Here is an 18,890-nt window from a genome sequence, read left to right as displayed (position 1 = left end):
TCCCTGTAAGATGCCCTGTAGAGATGGGTTGTGGGATGCAAATTCCCCCAGCTTTTGCTGTCTGGGAATTGTTTAATCCTGCCATCATATTTAAATGATAGTCGTGCTGGATGCAGTATCCTTGGTTCAAGGCCCTTCAGTTTCATTACATTAAATATATCATGCCATTCTCTTCTGGCCTGTAGGGTTTCTGTCGAGAAGTCTGATGTTAGCCTGATGGGTTTTCCTTTATAGGTGACCTTTTTCTCTCTAGCTGCCTTTAAAACTCTTCCCTTGTCCTTGATCCTTGCCATTTTAATTATGTGTCTTGGTGTTGTCCTCCTTGGATTCTTTCTGTTGAGGGTTCTGTCTAATTCCATGGTCTGTTCAATTATTTCCTCCTCCAGTGTGGGGAAGTTTTCAGCAATTATTTCTTCAAAGAGACTCTCTATCCCTTTTCCTCTTTCCTCTTCTTCTGGTACCCCTATAGTACTAATATTATTCCTTTTGGATTGGTCACATAGTTCTCTTAGTATTGTTCCGTTCCTGGAGATCCTTTTATCTCTCTCTATGTCTGCTTCTATACGTTTCTGTTCTCTGGTTTCTATTCCTTCAATGGCCTTTTCCATCTTATCCATTCTGCTTATAAATCCTTCCAGGGTTTGTTTAACTTCTGTGATCTCCTTCCTGACAAGTGTGATCTCCCTCCGGACTTCATCCCATTGCTCTTGCATTTTTCTCTGCATATCTGTCAGCATGTTCATGATATTTTGAATTCTTTTTCAGGAAGACTGGTTAGGTCTGTCTCCTTCTCAGGTGTTGTTTCTGTGATCTTTGTCTGCCTATAGTTTTGCCTTTTCATGGTGATACAGATAGTTTGCAGAGCTGGTACGAGTGACAGCTGAAAGAGCTCTCCTTCTTGTTGGTTTGTGGCCTTCCTCTCCTGGGGGAATAGCGACCTCTAGTGGCTTATGCTGAGCAGCTGTGCGCAGGCAGGGCTCCAGCTACCTGCCCTATTGGTTTGGAGTTTATCTCTGCTGTTGCTGTGGGCGTGGCCTGGCTTGGGCTGCTGCTCCAAAATGGTGGAGCCCCATTGGAGGGGGAGCGGCAGGGAGGCTATTTATCTCCGTAAGGGGCCTCTGTGCTCCCTGCTGCCCAGGGGGTTAGAGTGCCCAGAGATCCCCAGTTTTCCTGCCTCTGGACTAAGTGTCCTGTCCTGCCCTTTTAAGACTTCCAAAAAAGCACTCTCCAAACCAAAACAACAGCAACAACAAAAGAAAAAAAAATTAAATAAATAAATTTAAGAAATCGCACGATTTTGTTTGTCCTCAGGCACCGGTCTCAGGCACCCGCTCACTGGTCTTGCTTCCCTGTTTCTCTAGTATTAGGGTCCTTGTCCCTTTAATAGTTCCAAAAAGAACTCGCCAAAAAAAAAAAAAGAGGGAAAAAAAAAAGGCCGCTCCCGTTTCTTTGTTCTCCGGCGTCGGGCTCAGGCACCTGCTCACCGGTCCTGCCACCCTGTTTCCCTAGTATCCAGGACCCCACGCATGCACTGTGTCTGTGCTCCGGTCTGGATGGCTGGGGCTGGGTGTTCAGCAGTCCTGGGCTCCTTCTCCCTCCCTGCTGACTGCTCTCCTGCCGCCGGGAGCTTGGGGGAGGGGTGCTCGGGTCCCGCAGGGCTGGTGTTTGTATCTTACCCCCTTAGCGAGGCGCTGGGTTTTCGCGGGTGTGGATGTGGTCTGGATGTTGTCCTGTGTCCTCTGGTCTCTATTTTAGGAAGAGTTATCTTTGTTATATTTTCATAGATAAATGTGGTTTTGGGAGGAGATTGCTGCTGCTCTACTCATGCTGCCATCTTGCCTCCGCCTCCTTCTACTGCTGTTTTGTTCATTCTCTTTTGGTTTGTTTTTATACTCCACAAATAAGTATTTGTTTTTCTCCACCTTGCTTATTTCACTGAGCATAATTCCCTCCAGATCCATTGATGTTGTTGTACCTGGCAGTATTTCTTTTTTTTTATGGCTGAATAATATTCCATTGTGCATATGTACCACATCAACTGCCAGATGAGTTGAGTACTTATTAACCTTTTGTTTTTTCAATTTTGGAAAGGCAGAGGGTAAAAAGGGAATATTTAATGAAATAGTGTCTCACCTTGAGTGTATCTTCTCTGAGAGGCCAGCACTAGTAGTTTAAAAGTCAGTATTACTGTGTTTCTTTCCTGTTACAACAGTACAAAGCAGTAGGGAGGTTGCTGAAGGTTTTAAAGTAGTGTATGTTGTAGGATATAATAGTCTTAATAATCCAGGAGTCTAGCAAGTAGTGTGAGGATATCTGATGCTTTGATGAAAAAGCAACTTACTACTAATAAAAGTGATTAATTCAAAACCAGATTTTCTGCTAAGAAGATTCCACTCTTTTTGTCTCATATGTAATGGGAAAAGTAGAAAACTGGGGAATCGTGAAACTTGAGTTTTTTCCCCAGCTCTGCCACTCTGCCTGATTGGTATTATTTTGGGCAACTTATAAAATGAAAGGGCCCCTTATAGTTCTTTTCTAGAACTAATTATATAGCATTCCTGGTTTACATCTGACAATGCAAGAGCTTTAGTCACTTATATCAAGTATGTGCCCTCCAAGCATCCCTGACACTCTCTTTTCTTCTCATCTAGTGTGTTGTCGGCGGCTGCAATGCCAGCTTTGCCTCTCAGGGAGGGCTAGCTCGTCATGTTCCCACACACTTCAGTCAGCAGAACTCCTCAAAGGTTTCCAGTCAGCCAAAGGCCAAAGAAGAATCTCCTTCTAAAGCTGGAATGAACAAAAGGAGGAAATTAAAGAACAAAAGACGACGCTCATTACGTAAGTTTTCACTGAAAATCTGTATTAGATGGCATCTGTTTATATCCTGGGTTTCCATGTAAATTCAGTTTTTACCATTCTTCAACTCTGCTTGTCTAGTTTTGCTGTCAGTAGATAGATCCCTGTATGTCAGTGTGAGAACTAGAGAGAGACCTATGTTTTTTTTTAGTAGCTAGAGGAGTGTAAGTATATGTGACCTTAGACGATAGGGTTTGTATACAATTAGACTTTGAGGGCTACTTTGATTCTGTTCTAAATTCAGAAAATTTAAAATATAGCCGTGTTGGTGTTCCTAACAATATCTTAAAAAGTTTGAATGTGGTAAAGGTAAGAAGTAAAGCATAAGTAACTTATCAGCTCCAAAGTGGTGTATGTGAATAGCAAAACTCTGTGTTTCAGTACTTAACAGTCTATTATAACACATATGTATAGTGGTTAAGTGCTTAATTACCAGATTATGAGATGGATCCTTCATATTTAGGACAAAACATAATTAGATGATAAGGCTTATACAGGTTGGAAGCAGGAATTAACTTTGAAATCCCCAGACACTAGCACTGTGCCTGGTTCTTAGTGTCACCTGGCTGATTAAATATATCTTGTGTGAAGATACATAATTGAGTGAAGCTGTCATTGAAAGGGAGTCTGCTGCAAGGTGAACTAGAAAGAAAAAAGCCAGATTACACATTCCCCTTTCTCTTGGGATGTGATTAGAATGTAGAAGAGACTTCAGACACTAATCCAAGAATATAAAGCTTGTCTCGAAAACATTGAATCATTTTGTTACCACAGAGCTCAGTGGACAAATGAACAAGTGAAAAATAAACTTACCTAACTCTTAAGTTTCTTATTGTTGAAATAAATGTGTTTATTTTTCACAGTTGGCTATTTTTTTCGGTTATGGATCCATTTTCCTTTTGACTTCATTTATTAAAACAAATATTATCCTGATTATTTTACTGGAGTGTTGATTTGAGGAGTGTGCCGTCACAAAATTGCTAAGTTATATTATGGTACCCAAAATTGAGAGTAACTTTTCCACTAGATAGTTAACTAATAACCTCATTATTCATCCTTGTGTGTATACAGTAATTGCTTAAACTTACTGACTTTTCCATATTACTTGCTTGGTGTAATACCTGTATGGTTTGCTAGTCTGTTCTTTTGAAGAGAAAGGTCCCATTAAGTACCTGGTCCTTGCTTAGCAATGGAGGACCGGGGCCCACTTAGGCATAGGGTTACTTTGGAGAATGATGCTTTTCCAGTATTAGCGTGTAAAATGGGCTCTGTAGTGAGAGTGGAGGAAGAGAAATGATGTGTGAAATAAACCTTTCTGTTTCTGGTTTTATTGGGGAAAATGAGGATAACCCTGAACATACTACTTTATGAATTTTGAAAGACCCAAGGCCTTTCTCTGTGGGCAGCCACTGGTAAGACAGTGCTGTAATTGGAGTTGGCAGAGCTGCTGCTGTTGTATATCCTTTCCTTCCTCAAAAATAAACATGTCTATAACACTGCACTAAACCAGTCACTTTGCTGGTAACTTCCTCATGTAATTTGGAAAGGTAATTTTCACTTTTAACTATGTGAGTGCATTATAAGTAGAACTGCAGCATAAGTAATTTTTTGTTTGATACAATTCTTAAAATTTATTTTTAAAGTTTTTTTTTTTATATCCAAGTAAAGTAGTAAGAATAGTACAACAGTCTCTATTTTTGTGGTCTCCAAAGATTTTTGATTATATAGCTCATCAGTTTTAAAAAATGCTTGGGCTCCCAGTCCTACCATGTTTGTTTATACTGTACATCCAGGTAGTACTGCTAATGTACATCATTAAACAGTTATCAAAAAGGAATATTGGAAAGCTTTGAGATGAAAAAATTGGAAAGCTTTGAGATGAAAACACCAAAGTGATAGTGTTTTCTTCCCTTACTCTAATGGATCATGACACACACCTGCTTTGGAGACTACTGTTCTAGCTTACTATTCTGGATACTTTACTCGAGTAATGAACATAACAACATCCTTAAAGTCGGAATGGAGAGAATCTGAAGTTTGAGTGCACCTTTTATTGTGAATTTTAATTTAGATGACTTCTTTATTTGAATCTTAAATGAGGAGTAATATATTTGAATGATTTAGAAGGCTATGTCATTACTATCTTTTCTAAGTGCATATCCTTCTCAGTAAAAGCATATTTGGATAGCATAGAGAAAGTAACTTTTTTCCAGTAGCCATAGATCTAATAGGAAGGGGATTTGTTTCTTAGCATCAGGTAACAGTCATGACTATTTCTCCCATAAATTCAAGTATTTTTTTCTTACTGATTTTCCATTGTTACTGCATTCCTAGCCTTTGGGTTTTTCTAGCTTATTAGTAGGTGGTGTTTTGCTTATTTCTTTTTGAGGAAAATCCAGTGAGAAAAAAGCTCTCTAGGTGGGTGAAATCATCCCCCTATAAAAAGTGCCGGGAGATTGTGTAGATATTCTCAGAACTCCATGAGTAGTGGTGGTAAATTGACTCCACATACTAGTAAGTGAGAATTGTGTGGTAAACTGCCATACATGAATTCACAATCTGCTGTCCTTGAAGTCAAGCCATTTCTTTTATTATTGCCAGTAAAATTTTATATTTTATTACAGATAATCTTGAGAAATTATATGTATTAGTAATCTCCAGAGTTGTAAAATAATACTCATTTTTCTTATTTTGAGCTTTGTTTGTATGTGGGATGAAAATTGAAATTTTAAAAATGTTCTTAAATCTTTGACTTTGGGTAACTTTGTTGCCATCACATTACAAGATTGCTGATCCTAGGTTTGTAAGTTTATTATTTAAAGAATGTATTATAAGCTAATTAATATACACTGCTTTATGGCCTAATTAGGCATTTTTCATATGCATTTGTTTTACTGCTTCATCAAAATCTATAGCTGTTGTGTCTCCATTTCACAAATAAGAAAATAGGCTAAGGAAGTTCACAGTTTGACCCAAAGTCGTACAGCTGATTATTGGTGGGGTTGAGAGAAAGAATTTTGGTGGACACATTGGCATCCAAAAATATATTTATAATTTTCTTAGATCATCATTAGAAGAGTTACTCATAATCAAGAAAATATTTGTCAAAAAATGCAAAATAATGTCACATCAGATTTGGAAAAAATTTTGATAACATGTTAATACAGAATGTTCACAAAATGTATTTTATATATTTGGCTGTGGTAAATGAAATCTCAGTGTGGTGCACAAATGGAGAGATGCTCATCAGATTATTGAAAATGCAGGGCCAGGTGATCAGGAAAGATGCTGGAATAAAAACATAAAAGTGTGAATTGTTTTAGTATTATTACATATTTTTGTGTAAAATAGACTTGGCTGTTTGGCAGACTGTTAAATTTTTCTAAATATTCTTTACCTTTTTTGAATTGACTTTCAGCACGACCACACGATTTCTTCGATGCACAAACACTGGATGCGATAAGACATCGAGCCATATGCTTTAACCTCTCAGCTCATATAGAAAGTTTAGGGAAGGGACACAGTGTTGTTTTTCATAGTACTGTAAGTATTTGATTTTTTTTTTCTAGATTATCTGTATAGGTTTGCAAGAATGTGTACTTTAACATTCATAATTATATTTCTGAACTCAAAAATCTAAGAAAATACTTTTTAACAAAAATCACAAAATCTTTGCTTCATCAATATTTTTAAAATGACTTGTATTATTGATTATAAACCAAGTATTTTGTACAATTTGACACTTTTATGATTAAATTGAATATTTTAGCCTTTAATTTGAGCAATTTGGGAATATTGGGACGGCATGTGTGCTATTACGCATTAGAAGATTATGCTCTGAAATACAGAAGTTTTTAGCATGTTAGTGTTAAAGGTATCAAACTGGCAAGATCACCTAGGCACTAAGTATAAACAGAAGAAAAATCTAAGGATTGAGGATTGGGGCTCATCAGTGATTTAAAGGGCAATCTGATGAAATAATGGTCTTAAAATGAGCAAGTCTCTAATCTGAGGCAATAGTGGTGATAATTACAGTTATGTTTGAAGAAGCAAAGCACCGGCTTTCACATGGTTTCATTGGAGCAGCGCCTTGTGATAAAGTCCTTGGATTCACCGGGGGAGGAACAGAGATGGCAAAAAAAGGAAGAAACTAAAAATGATATTAGGAGGCTGGAAGAGTATTTAAAAATGTATTCTAGTTAAAATAAGTCTGTGGAGATAAAAATAAGTTTTCTAGCTGTAGAAAACATCTGAGAGGATTTAAGAACTTGATACCTATGTTTGTCATAAATTTAAAACGAAGGAGTAAGAGTGGTTTGCATCCCCAAGTGATGTTGGGGAGGCAGAGGTACCTTGGCTGAGGAAGAGTCGCAGAGGTGGAGTGTAATCTGAAGAAGGCTTCTCCTGGGGAGAGTGGAAGGAAGAGGCAGTGAAAACAGCAAGTTCACTGGACAATGGAAGGGAAAGGAGCTCGGTGAGCAAGTTCCTCAGGTTCCATGGAACCAGGTGTTGATGGAGACAGTGTGTGTTAAACAGAACACTGCTCTTTGTAGTCAGGATGTTCAATACTAACTGTAAATTTAAGTCTAGTTAATCGAATTAACATTTATAGGAAATAACCATGCTGCTAATGAAACAATGAGCAGAAGAAATATATGTGAGGTGCTGTGCTGTGCAGTTTACCTGATTTGTGTTACTTCTTTAATGGAAACATTTTCTTTTTGTGCCTTTTCCAGAAGAGGTCAGCAGAATTCTAGTTACCAGTCAGTTGGCTTACTGGGCTTGGATGGTGTGCATTGTTTTTATGCCTTATTTCTTTGTAGTGATATTTTGCTTTAGCATCTTCAGATCTGTCCTTGGGCTTTTTAATCTCATTGCAAAGTCTAGAATTAAGGTACTTAACTGTAGGTTTTTAAATAATAGGGGCAAAAGTGTTTTACTTTTGCATGAAGTACTCTTTTTACTTCGATCTGATACATTTTGAAGATGACAGATGACATTGTGTGGCTGCTTGGAACTTGGAAAAAACACTGAGATTTAGATTGATAAACTCTAAAGTGAAAATTCAGTTAATATGGAAGTTGCAGGAGTCATAAAATACCATTTTGATCTTATTTAGGCATTACCTAAATTTCAGAATCTGGGAGTGAACAGAAAGTATATTGTTTTTCTTACAGAACTACAGGTCTTTTTGTTCAGGTTGATCCATCCTCTAAGTGAGGTAGATTCCTTACAGTTGAACCTAAACACTGATTTGATTGGCTAATGTTTTATTTAAAGTAACATCAACTAACCAACCAACCAAAAAAAAAAACCCCAGCAAGCAACAAATGCCTTAGTAGTAAATTTAGAGACCTTGCCCTTCACAGCAGCATTTTGTCTTTACTTTTTATTTTTCTTTAAAAATATTCCGGCCAATATGGATTCTTGATTGGCAATCTAGCTAAGAGCAGACTAAATAGATAGTAAAATAAATAGCATTTCAGTCCCTTAATAAAGATAATATGGCTTTAGTTTTCAGCTTACAAAACTTCTTCAATTCCATTTCTCTCTTTTGTTCTTTTGTGGAAAATACGTGATCATGATCAAAGGTGAGATTGCTACAAAGCAGGGCAGAACAAGATGTTGTGGTGGTAATATCTGGTCCAATATGTTAGTACTTAAAGTACTTACTTTAGGATCAAAGTGCTTTTTATTGATAAAATAATGTTTTACCTATCATTTTTATAATTCAATATCTTTACTAGGTAATAGCTAAGAGAAAAGAGGATTCTGGAAAGATAAAACTTCTGCTTCATTGGGTGCCTGAAGACATGTAAGTATCTATAATACTATGTGTAATTAAAATATTAGTGTCTTATTTTTATTAAAACATTATACTCAAAAATTATGTAAGTTGGGTTTATTATAAAAGATTTAAAGAAACTGAAAAAACATTTTGAGGTTTTTGGATTAAAGAGATAATCTATGAATGTTCTTACAGTACTTGGCTCAAGGTATAAGCTTTAAAACTAGCTTTTCTAAATTGTTTTTAATAAAGGTTATTACAGCAATTTTAAGTCATTTTTAGAATGTGATTACTTCGAGGATTTTAATGACTGTCAGGTAGTATATAAGCACTCTTACTTGTGCATTTGTTTGAATCATTAAAATTTTTCTAGATATTTTCCAGCATATAGTTAATGGTGATATTTTATAGAAAAAGCAGTTGACCATTTTCCAACAACATTACATTTTCCTTTAAGTTTTAATACCCTTTTAGAGCCCTTCTGGTCCAGATGTTTCTTAATTTAGATATTTCATGCCTAATTTTCCTCTTATCCTTTGATTAAAAATTTTTTCTTCGTACAAAAGGTAATGAAGGTATATAATAGAAATTTTGGATAAAATTGATAGGCACCAAATATAGATAGATAAATCAGTTTAAATTAATAGAATCTCATTGTGTATACTTTTCTGAAAAATTAACACTTGTCCTTGGTTTACTAAGTATTTTTCTACAGTATTGATTCCCCAATTACATTCTAAGGAATTGTTAATGAATGTGATGCAAATTAAGGGTTCTTAAGTAGATTTGGAAATGTGTATAATGCATATTAGCATATTAAAGTAAAGAAATCAATTTAACTTTTTAACAATGCTATGACTATCAAACTTCGTGTAGAACATATTTTCCACCACTTCTTCCCCGCTCCTTCCAGGTTTTGTGGAAATGCTACTGTAAAATACTTTGAAATGGTTGTGTAAAATTATTTAATAAGCTCTTTTTGCTGAACATGACAGTTAACCATGTTTCTCTTTTGTTAAAAATAAAATATTGAAATCTATTGTACAAACCGCAGAATGTTGAGGCTTTTTGATAGACATTGCCTTCCTCAAAGGTAGTATAATCTGTCAACACAGAAAGATGTTACCGAATTAGTGGCTATATTCTCCATGATGCACTACCATCCCCGTGATCAACTCACATTATGATTGAGAATTTTTGTGCCCCTTTATCCCCATCACACTCCCTACCCACCCACTCCAGCCCCTCCCCCCATGGTAACCACCAGTCACTTCTCAGTGTGAGTCTACTGCTATTTTGCTATTTTGTTTTGTTTTGCTGTTATGTTCCACAAATAAGGGAATCAATCATATGGTCTTTGTTTTTCTCTGCTTGGCCTATTTCACTTAGCATAATACCCTCTAGGTCTATCCATGTTGCAAATGGCAGGATTTCGTTTGTATGGCAGAATAATATTACATTGTGTATATGTACCACATCTATCTTCTTTATACATTCTTCTGTTGACACTTCGGTTGCTTTCATATCTAGGCTATTGTTAATGGGGCTATAAACATAGGGGAGTATATATCTTTTCAAGTCTACTGGGCCATATGGTATTTCTATTTTTAGTTTTTTAAGGAACCTCCATACTGCTTTTAAACAATTTTTTCTTTAAAAAATATCATATCCAAATGTCTGTGTATTCTTAGTACTTTGGAAATTGATTCAGATATCAAAATGCTTTTATTTGAATTTCTCTTTAGGATAACATTTCTTTGAGTTCAGGATTTTGGTCCCATGCATTTAAAAAAAAGTGAAATGTAACCTGGTGAGGTTTTTTCTTAATTCTTTATAAAGAAACTTGGTGTCAGGTTTCCATTAAGTCAAACTCAAGTATGAATTTCGCTCCTTGAGGTCAAAGACCTCATTCTAATATGTGTTCCTAAGTCTGATATGGCTTTGCCACCCAAAATCCCTAACTCATTCCCGGATTTGTGCCTAAAATTTTAACCTGCCTTTTTCTTTTTTTTTTTTGGAGCTCGGATACCTTACCACGCTGCTTAGATTGCTGAATTTCCTTGGCTTCTGAGAAACTTGTTAACTTAGCTAGCTCAAACTAGCAGAAGAGGCTGGGTGATATAAAGGTATTTGAAAAGTAAATTTTTAAAATTAATGTTTTATTTATGATTTGTTTTTTAATTTATAGTCTGCCTGATGTGTGGGTGAATGAAAGTGAACGACATCAATTAAAAACTAAAGTAGTTCATTTATCAAAGCTACCCAAAGATACTGCCTTGCTTTTGGACCCAAACATATACAGGTAATTTAATTCTTGATTTGATGTTTTACTTTTTGAATTGTATTCTTAAATCTCCCTAAATTTTGGATGTAAGGTTAGGACTTTATTTTAAGTACTGAATTTCAGTACCAAGGAAGGACTTAATTTTAAGTGCTGAATCTCAGTTCCATATCTTGCTTGCTTTCTGGAACTTTGTATATGGAAAGATTTATAAATTGTAGAATCTAGAAAAATAAAATAGTATTTTGGTGAATTTATATGCCAGTTTAGTTCCAGATTTAAGTAGTACAGATTGTTAACTTACATAGTATTTTGAAAATAAATGACATTTGTATGTATGCAATTATTTCTATGAGACTTTTGTGGGTCTGTGAATATGTCGCATGTGCCCAAAATATCACGGTGGTTGAATTTTTTGTACTTATACTCTCCCCAAACTTTTAAAAAGAGCAGTTTCAATATTGTGTTTGTTTTTAAAAGGGGCTCAGTGTATTCACATTTCTAATAATGTTCTGATCTGACCTTTGTTTTAGTATGCTGTGCTTGTGAAGGTATTGGGGGGAAAGGAAAAGAGACCAACATTTCCGACTATATGCTGAGTCACTTTGCTAGGTCTTTACATACACTTCATCCTCACAGCAGCCCTGTGAAGTATGTGTTACTATCTCTGTTTTACAGATTGGAAACAGGCGACAGGTTAAATTGCTTGCCCAAGGTTACACAGATAGTATGTGACTGAACTCCATACTACCTCTATCCAAATAATATATACATAGGTGGTTAAAAAAGTGGTGAAATGATTTTTAAAAGGAAAGCACTCTTAATGAACAAACTTTCTACTCTTAAAAGAACTTTTAATTTAATGTGTCTTTTACATAGGATTAGGTTGGGTAAGAGTTAGATAACATAATGATTGATAATTCCCAATGTGTATTATAGCTATCATATGGAGACTATGTCCTATGCAGTGGTTTAAGAAAATTAAACTGAAAATTCTGTCCATTCTGTGACACACGGTTTTGGAATGTTATCAATATAATAGGATTTCTATGATTTGAGATGTCTTCTGAGAATGAAATTTGAGCATAGTGGGCCTTGCCATGTGGAAACACTTGAGTTTTCCTACTCCAAAAAAAAAATTAGACATTGTGTGATGAAGGTGATAATTTACAATAAACACTTGTTTTTTGTGGGATGATCTAGGTTATCAAGAAACTATCTAGCATAGAGAACAGTGAAACTGACTTTAAAGGAGACAAAAGAGGGAAATTACTACCAAAAATAATGGGAAAGTCACATTTTACCTTTATAAAGAAAACAATTGAATATATTTTCTGACAATCTAATTTAGGGTTTATTTCTGCTTACTCTTGGAAGAGAGTGATTAAAATTAGCATTCTAAAAGAGGGATATTTTGAGAGAGCTACCCTGCTATTAGAAGTGGTTGAAACATACCTTAAGCAGAGAGTTGACAAAAGGACACTAATTTTTGTTATGAGATTAAGATTTAAGATTAAGACTAACCTTGTTTCTACCCTGTCTTCTGCTTCTAAAGGTCTTCCTTTTTCACAGAAGCGGCTTATTTTTGCTGTTGCGCTATATACATTGCAGTTTAGATATTTTAATGAAAGTGACTTTAAAAAAAAAGCATTCAAGCCTTAGAACTAATGTCCAAAAGCATATAGAAATTGCATTGCATTTTCTCAAGTGTGATTCTACAATTCTGACAGATTTCGTTCTTGAATGTTGAAGATGTTACTAAGACATATTAGTTGCTTCTGTGAAGTTAATTTACTTTACCCCCCGCATGCCCAGTCTTACAATTTAATTTTGAGTGTAAACTTTCATGCCCTGGTATTCTGGAAATTAGAATTAAGCCTACTCTAAAAGTGGTGCAAGGTAGTAGCACCACCTACATTCTCTGTGGTGTAACACCTTTACACTGAATTTTTGATTGGGAAAACTTGTAGAATTAAGTTAAAGGGGGAAAAACAATTACTCTAACTTGTTTTAGAAGAAATAATTTGTGGATTATGCACATCTTAAAACGAAACCACCACAGACTTTCTAGAAATACATTAAATTTCAAGATGAGACTAAAGAGAACATAGTTGAGATTTAAACCTGAGTTTTAAAGTTGTAGTTGGTTAAAATGCATGTATTAGACATGAGATTCTTAAATACATTAGGCTATATAAAAAGGATTTATTGAAAAGGCATATTATATAACTAAATTTATATCCATTATGTATGAATGCTTTGGAAATAAATTTCAGTGATCAGTTTTACCACATTGCCTGTATCTTAGAAATACATTTTTAATGTCTCTTTTGAAGTACTTATTGTGTTTTTGATTCAGTTGAATAAAAGAATATTCTTTTTTCTCTTTTTCTAGAACAATGCCGCAGAAGAGGTTGAAGAGGTAAAAATAAATAAATACATAAAAAGCAAACAAGCGGGGACACCTGCAGTCTTAGTCACTGACAATGGGTTTAGTAAAAGTTGCACATTAGAGTCAACCCCCTTCCTTTTTTTTCCTTAAATCCAATATTTAGAGTAATATTTATGCTTAGTATAAACATTCTGTGAATGAAGTAGACTCTTCTGTGGAATATATTAATATATTACTGTATATCCACATTTTCATGGAATGGTACTGTGGGCGACTGAGCAAACACTCTTCTGGCAACTTAGTGGAACAGCTTCTTAAAGGCTTTGCATGCTTGCTGCTTTAAGCTGCTTTTTTTCCCCCCTTTTAGCTATTACAGTAGTTTAGACTGGAAAGAAAACAATTACAAACATGTGCCCTTAACAAATACCAAAAGCACTGTAAGGATATTTGTCTTGACAGTGTTTATTGATTTGAAGTGATATTAGGAAATATTTAGACAATGAAAATTATCAAGAGATAATTTACCTTTCAATTATGATAAATAGATGTGATTGGTTGCCATTTGTGTTCTTTTGCAGAACTCTGATAAGAAAAGTGTTCAATTTGTATTTAAGCAAACAGTGAACGACATTTGCAATCAACTAAAAATTCGTCTATCGAATTAGGGCTGAAAATTTCTGTTAAAGAGTGTTGCAGTATGTCTGGTGGCTCCCTTTTCAGGACTAGGGTTTTCTCAAGGAGTACAGTATGTTAATATTTACCTATATAACTAATTTGTTAACGGTTTTTGAAAAACCTCTATTTCAAATTATTTGAACAATCCTCGTATTTTCATTTTAACCTATATAAGCCTCTAGTTTTTTTTTTTCTGAGGAAAGCATTTGGTTTATGAGTTTTTTTTTCTTAATCTAAGAAAAGTTGTATTTTTTTTTAAAGTGTCCTCAAACTGAGTCCTTTATGCACCAAAGTTGGTTTTGAAAAGGAAAATAAATCATTTTCTTGCTTGGTAAGCAAGAAGCCATATGAATTTTTTTTTACTTACTGAAATGGAAATATGTGTAACTTGTTAGTATTGTATCAAACAAATGTTGCATAGAGATAATAGAACATTGCTTGTAAATAATTCAGCAGATTTGTAATATATTTTTATATTATGAAATGTACTGTAGATGTTTTTCTAGAGGCATGAAAGTTAAATGTATATATTATGGGTAGAAATAATATTGAAGGATATTGTAATTCACTAGTGCTGCCAGAGGAATTGTTAATAAAGCACCTTCTTTAACAATAAATGTCTTTTGCAGACTTAAGGGACTATGTACTACTGTTAATATCTTTGAGAACAAAACACATTGAACATCCTTCCAGAAAGTCTTTGAGGGAGGACCTATACCCATAATAGAATTATGGCACTCATTTCTGACAGTGACCGTGAAATCAATTATTTCCTTACTGTTGGAAGGACATACTGTAAAGTATGTGGTTATATGCAGTCAAACTGCAGAAAATACTCCTGATTGAGGAGTTTTCATTTTACTACAGTGATATAAAACCAGCAGTTTTTACACTAAATTTTTTAAAGAATAAACAAAAATATAGAATTAATAAGCCTTTGGTTCCAAAATGGGAAAGGTTCCATAATACATAAGTCATTTCTCATTTACTTTAAACAATTAAAAAAATAAAAGTTATGGGAGACTTTATTCGCTAACGATGGGGTAAAGAGCTATATACATGAAATGAGTCATATTAAAGGAAGTGCAAATAAAAGCACTGCTACTGTAAGACATTCTGGAATGGTTGTTTAATAAGGGTATTATCCATAAGATCTGTAGCAAATGTGATTTTATTTTTAAAAAGAAAAGCAGTGTGTTTTCTTACCTTTTTTTGTTTTCTTTTGCATAAGCACTTCACAATTGCTTTATTCTGTATCTACGAAGTTACCTGCAATCTCCTTTGTTCTTTTTAAATTTTGATTTGTTATAAAATTGCCAAATAGAAGTGTTTCAGATATATAGTTTGTACCTGTATTTTTTATTTTATTGCCTCATGTTCTTGTTAAGTCATTCTTAATTGACCGATGATTGTAGACCTTGCCTGAGTATTTTTTCTAATAAAACAAAGCAAATCACATTTAGCTTCAAAATTGTAACAATTCAATTTAAGTTAAAACGACGTCAGAAATAAACATCCAATATTTTCTTTAGGGACACAGCAAATGGATTATTTTTTTCATTGTTCAGAAATATTTAGATGCCGTAACCAAATTTCATGGTTATTGATTAGCCTCTGAGTACTCAACCCTCATGATACTTTGCTGCTTATCTGACTTTTGGTCTGATACTGTTAACACACCAAAAAGAATGTGGAATTAAAATGAAATAGTTTTATAATTGTATATATACACACATGCGATTATAATTGGGAAATAAGTGCAAAAGTTTGAATTTCTAATGTTCACTTAATAATTTCTACCCATCTGTGTTGTTCCTCCTAACCTCTATATATAACATGTTTATAATATGGCACCTGAAATAATCAGTCTCTTACTCAGAATCCATTGTCCAGATCAGCAGGCGGACTGCAGCCCACAGGCAAACCCATTTGTTTATGTGTTGTTTGTTGACTGCTTTCTCCCTATAGGGGCAGAGTTGAGTAGTGAGACCTTATGACCTGCAAACCCAAACTATTCACTATCTGACCTTTTAAGGAAAAATTTACCAGTCCCTAGTATGATTGATTAACTTTTTGGAAAAATAATCCTAGAACACACAAATTATATTTTAATATGATAGTGTTAATCTTGGTAATAAGCCAGTACATTAAATTTCAGTGTAAGTTGTTTAATGTACTTCACTGTAAATGTTGCCGTATTAGGTACCTACAACAAATAGTGGGTTTTATTTTTCAACTTTTACATTGGATTTCTTAGTTATTAAGATTTAACCATTTGTGTTTTTGCATTTGTTTCACTAAATAGGACAAAATGAGATTTTGTAAATCAGATCATGTTTAACCATAAGGCATATCTGTTCTGTCTAAAAGAATCTTGGAAGTGGGTAATAACTATAAAGTTGAAAATTGTTTATTTTTCTAACAAACCTACTTTTTCATACATAGATCTTCCCTAAAGTAGACAAATGCCACTTCTAAATTTCAGGTGAAAGGAAATTAAGATGGGCAGTAATTAACTCGCAGTGCTGTTTTGAGATTTGTTTTACTCTCATTGATAAACATGTCAAGTAAACCTTTGAGTGTAAAATTTTCCCTTTCACAGCTTAATAAAATGTTTCGAATGTGCAAGTACTCTTAAAAGGATAGAATTTGCAACAATTATTTAAAACATCTTTTATTGTTTGCTGTTCAAATTCTTTTTAAGATAATATATTGTTAACAAAAGTATTAATTATTTAAATAAAATATACAAATGGGAAAATATATATATAAAATACATAAATCGCCTAATAGTGGTGAGGGGGTGTTTTTATATAGACACTTTTTTGAGTCTTTAATATCTCTGCATAGGTTCTGTAAAAGGAAAACAAATTCTTAGTATAGGTAGATTCTGAGTAAGAAAAACTGATAAAATCATCTGTATAACAAGGCCTTAGGGTTGTAGACATACAAGGAGATGCTAATATATATATAGGGTGTTTTAGGAAGAGCTAAATCATACGTTATTTGTGTATTTGTTTTTTTGGGGGAGAGAAGTAGTTGGTATGGGGTTTCTGAAAAAATTTTCTGAAAAACTATTCCTTAAAAGGCTAAAGTATTAGAAACTTACATACTTTTCTTTTTTAATTCTTAAAGAATCTGTGATCTGGTAGATTTTAAAACTACAGCTTTAATACAAATAAGGGACTAGTTATTTTGTGTAAGAGTGTTTGTGTGTGTGTGTGTGTGTGTTTATTTTAGATTAAGGGTATTTTGTCATTGCTAATGGTTATGAGCCTCAGTAGCCTTGAAAATGTAATTGAATGCTGTATTACTTTTATTTAAAAGTTAAGAAAAATTTACGTAGTCCAGTTTACTCCTTGTATCAGGTTTGCATGATACATAACAGAACTAGTTCTATTACTTTGAAATTAAAAAGGTTTGTAAGTGGGTACAGCAGGAATTGCAAACCATGTTTTTTTCCTAGGGCTGTATTCTTTCCATTATACCAAACTGCTCAGTGTGAGGGGGGAAGTAAATGTACGTTGTAATGTCACTATAAATTTGTTTGAGTGTTTCTGCCATAGCCAGTCCCTAGCAAGATGTTTGGCACAAAATAGTCTCCAAACCATTTGCTAAGTGAATATTATAGATGAGGTCTTGTTACAGTAAGATATTTTGGAAAGCTATGGCGATAAAACACTCATAGAGCTGAAGGAAACCTGGCTTAAACCTCACTCTGTGATAACGTTACATGACTTTATATATAAACCTGTAAAGGGAACTATGCTTCAGTTTGTCTCAACATTCTCAGTGTAAAGGATTTTTGATGTTACATTTTTATAAACTCAGTTATAACCATTTTTGGTTTATTTCATTTTGTTAAGTCCTCAATCTTGTTTTTGGTAGAGTTCCATTTTTTAAAGACCTCAAGTATATTTATGATATGAGTAACATTTTTAAGTAACAACACTTTCAAAGGAGTTACCCTGTCTTTTATTTGAAAGTTTTGTTGTGGTGCCAGAGCATTGTCCCCAAAAGGACCTTTTTTCTTCTCAGTATTTCTATGCTTCTGCTAAAGAAAAACCCAGTTTTGCCAATTCTTACAAATTTCTTATGAAATTGCCAAAGATTTATGTGCTCCTGTTAAAATTGTTTCAGAAATTCATTTATACTTGGATGCCTAATAGGTCTTGTGTAAGATTATTACATGTCTTGGGGGTTTTCCCTTTTAGAAAAGTATAAAGTTTTTTTTAGGGAGCTTGTGTAGCTGAGGAATAATAATAGATCGTAAAACATGAGCATTTACTCTTGATAGCTGGGCAGTGTGAAGCATTGCAGAAGAGTGGGTCAGGAGATTCCCAGCTTAATGTCTTCTTGAATTTCATAAATGAAGAGAGCCTAGTTAATTATCTTCTTAGTTACATATCTTTTTTAATACCTGCATAATACCTTTAAAGGATTTCAGTAAATGTCATAAAATGTCATTCTTTGTAGAAGTTGAGAGCTTACTTAAGTTTCTCTGAACTGCTTCTTTTATATGCTCTACTGTAAATCACCCAACATATCTAATTTCCTTTTTAAATGTAATTCAGAATAGTCAGCAGTTCATTCTAAATTTGTCTTAAACTGAAAAATTTTTAAAAATATTTGTTTTTGTTGCTAAAATTATGATTGCCAAAATGAAGAAATTAGTAGTATAGGAAATAGGGATAAAAGTGAAAGCTCCACTTTTTTTTTTCTCCTATTAATCCCTCCAGCACCAAAAACCCTCACTTTGAACTGACCACACTTCGTGATCTCCAGCTGAATGTTTTATTGATTCCTTCCAAAAACCTTTATGCTTATTTAAATTGTTATACGCCCAGTTCTAAAATTTGGCTTTTTCTCAAGTCATCTGTATAGATCTTTCTTAGTCT

At 34.2% G+C, this 18,890-nt stretch overlaps 1 protein-coding gene across 8 annotated transcripts in view; it reads left to right on the top strand.

Moving 5' to 3' along the window:
• Positions 1-18,890, top strand: part of AEBP2 (AE binding protein 2) — a 254,470-nt gene that overhangs the window by 49,569 nt on the left and 186,011 nt on the right. For 7 of the 8 annotated variants that reach the window (XR_012125758.1, XM_073223402.1, XM_073223401.1 and 4 more), the window contains exons 4-8: positions 2,652-2,838; positions 6,275-6,399; positions 8,604-8,671; positions 10,833-10,946; positions 13,321-13,347. Coding sequence is in view for 7 of the 8 variants with exons in the window: in XM_073223402.1 (XP_073079503.1) it covers positions 2,652-2,838; positions 6,275-6,399; positions 8,604-8,671; positions 10,833-10,946; positions 13,321-13,347 (521 nt within the window). In the remaining variant the exon portion in view is untranslated. Of the gene's footprint in view, positions 1-2,651; positions 2,839-6,274; positions 6,400-8,603; positions 8,672-10,832; positions 10,947-13,320; positions 13,348-13,895; positions 15,451-18,890 lie in introns of those variants that run through there. The other variant, XM_017658088.3, reaches the window with a different exon arrangement.

The sequence above is a fragment of the Manis javanica genome, chromosome 15, assembly GCF_040802235.1.
Source record: "Manis javanica isolate MJ-LG chromosome 15, MJ_LKY, whole genome shotgun sequence".
Taxonomy (NCBI): Eukaryota; Metazoa; Chordata; class Mammalia; order Pholidota; family Manidae; genus Manis; species Manis javanica.
This window is presented reverse-complemented; position numbering and strand designations above follow the sequence as displayed.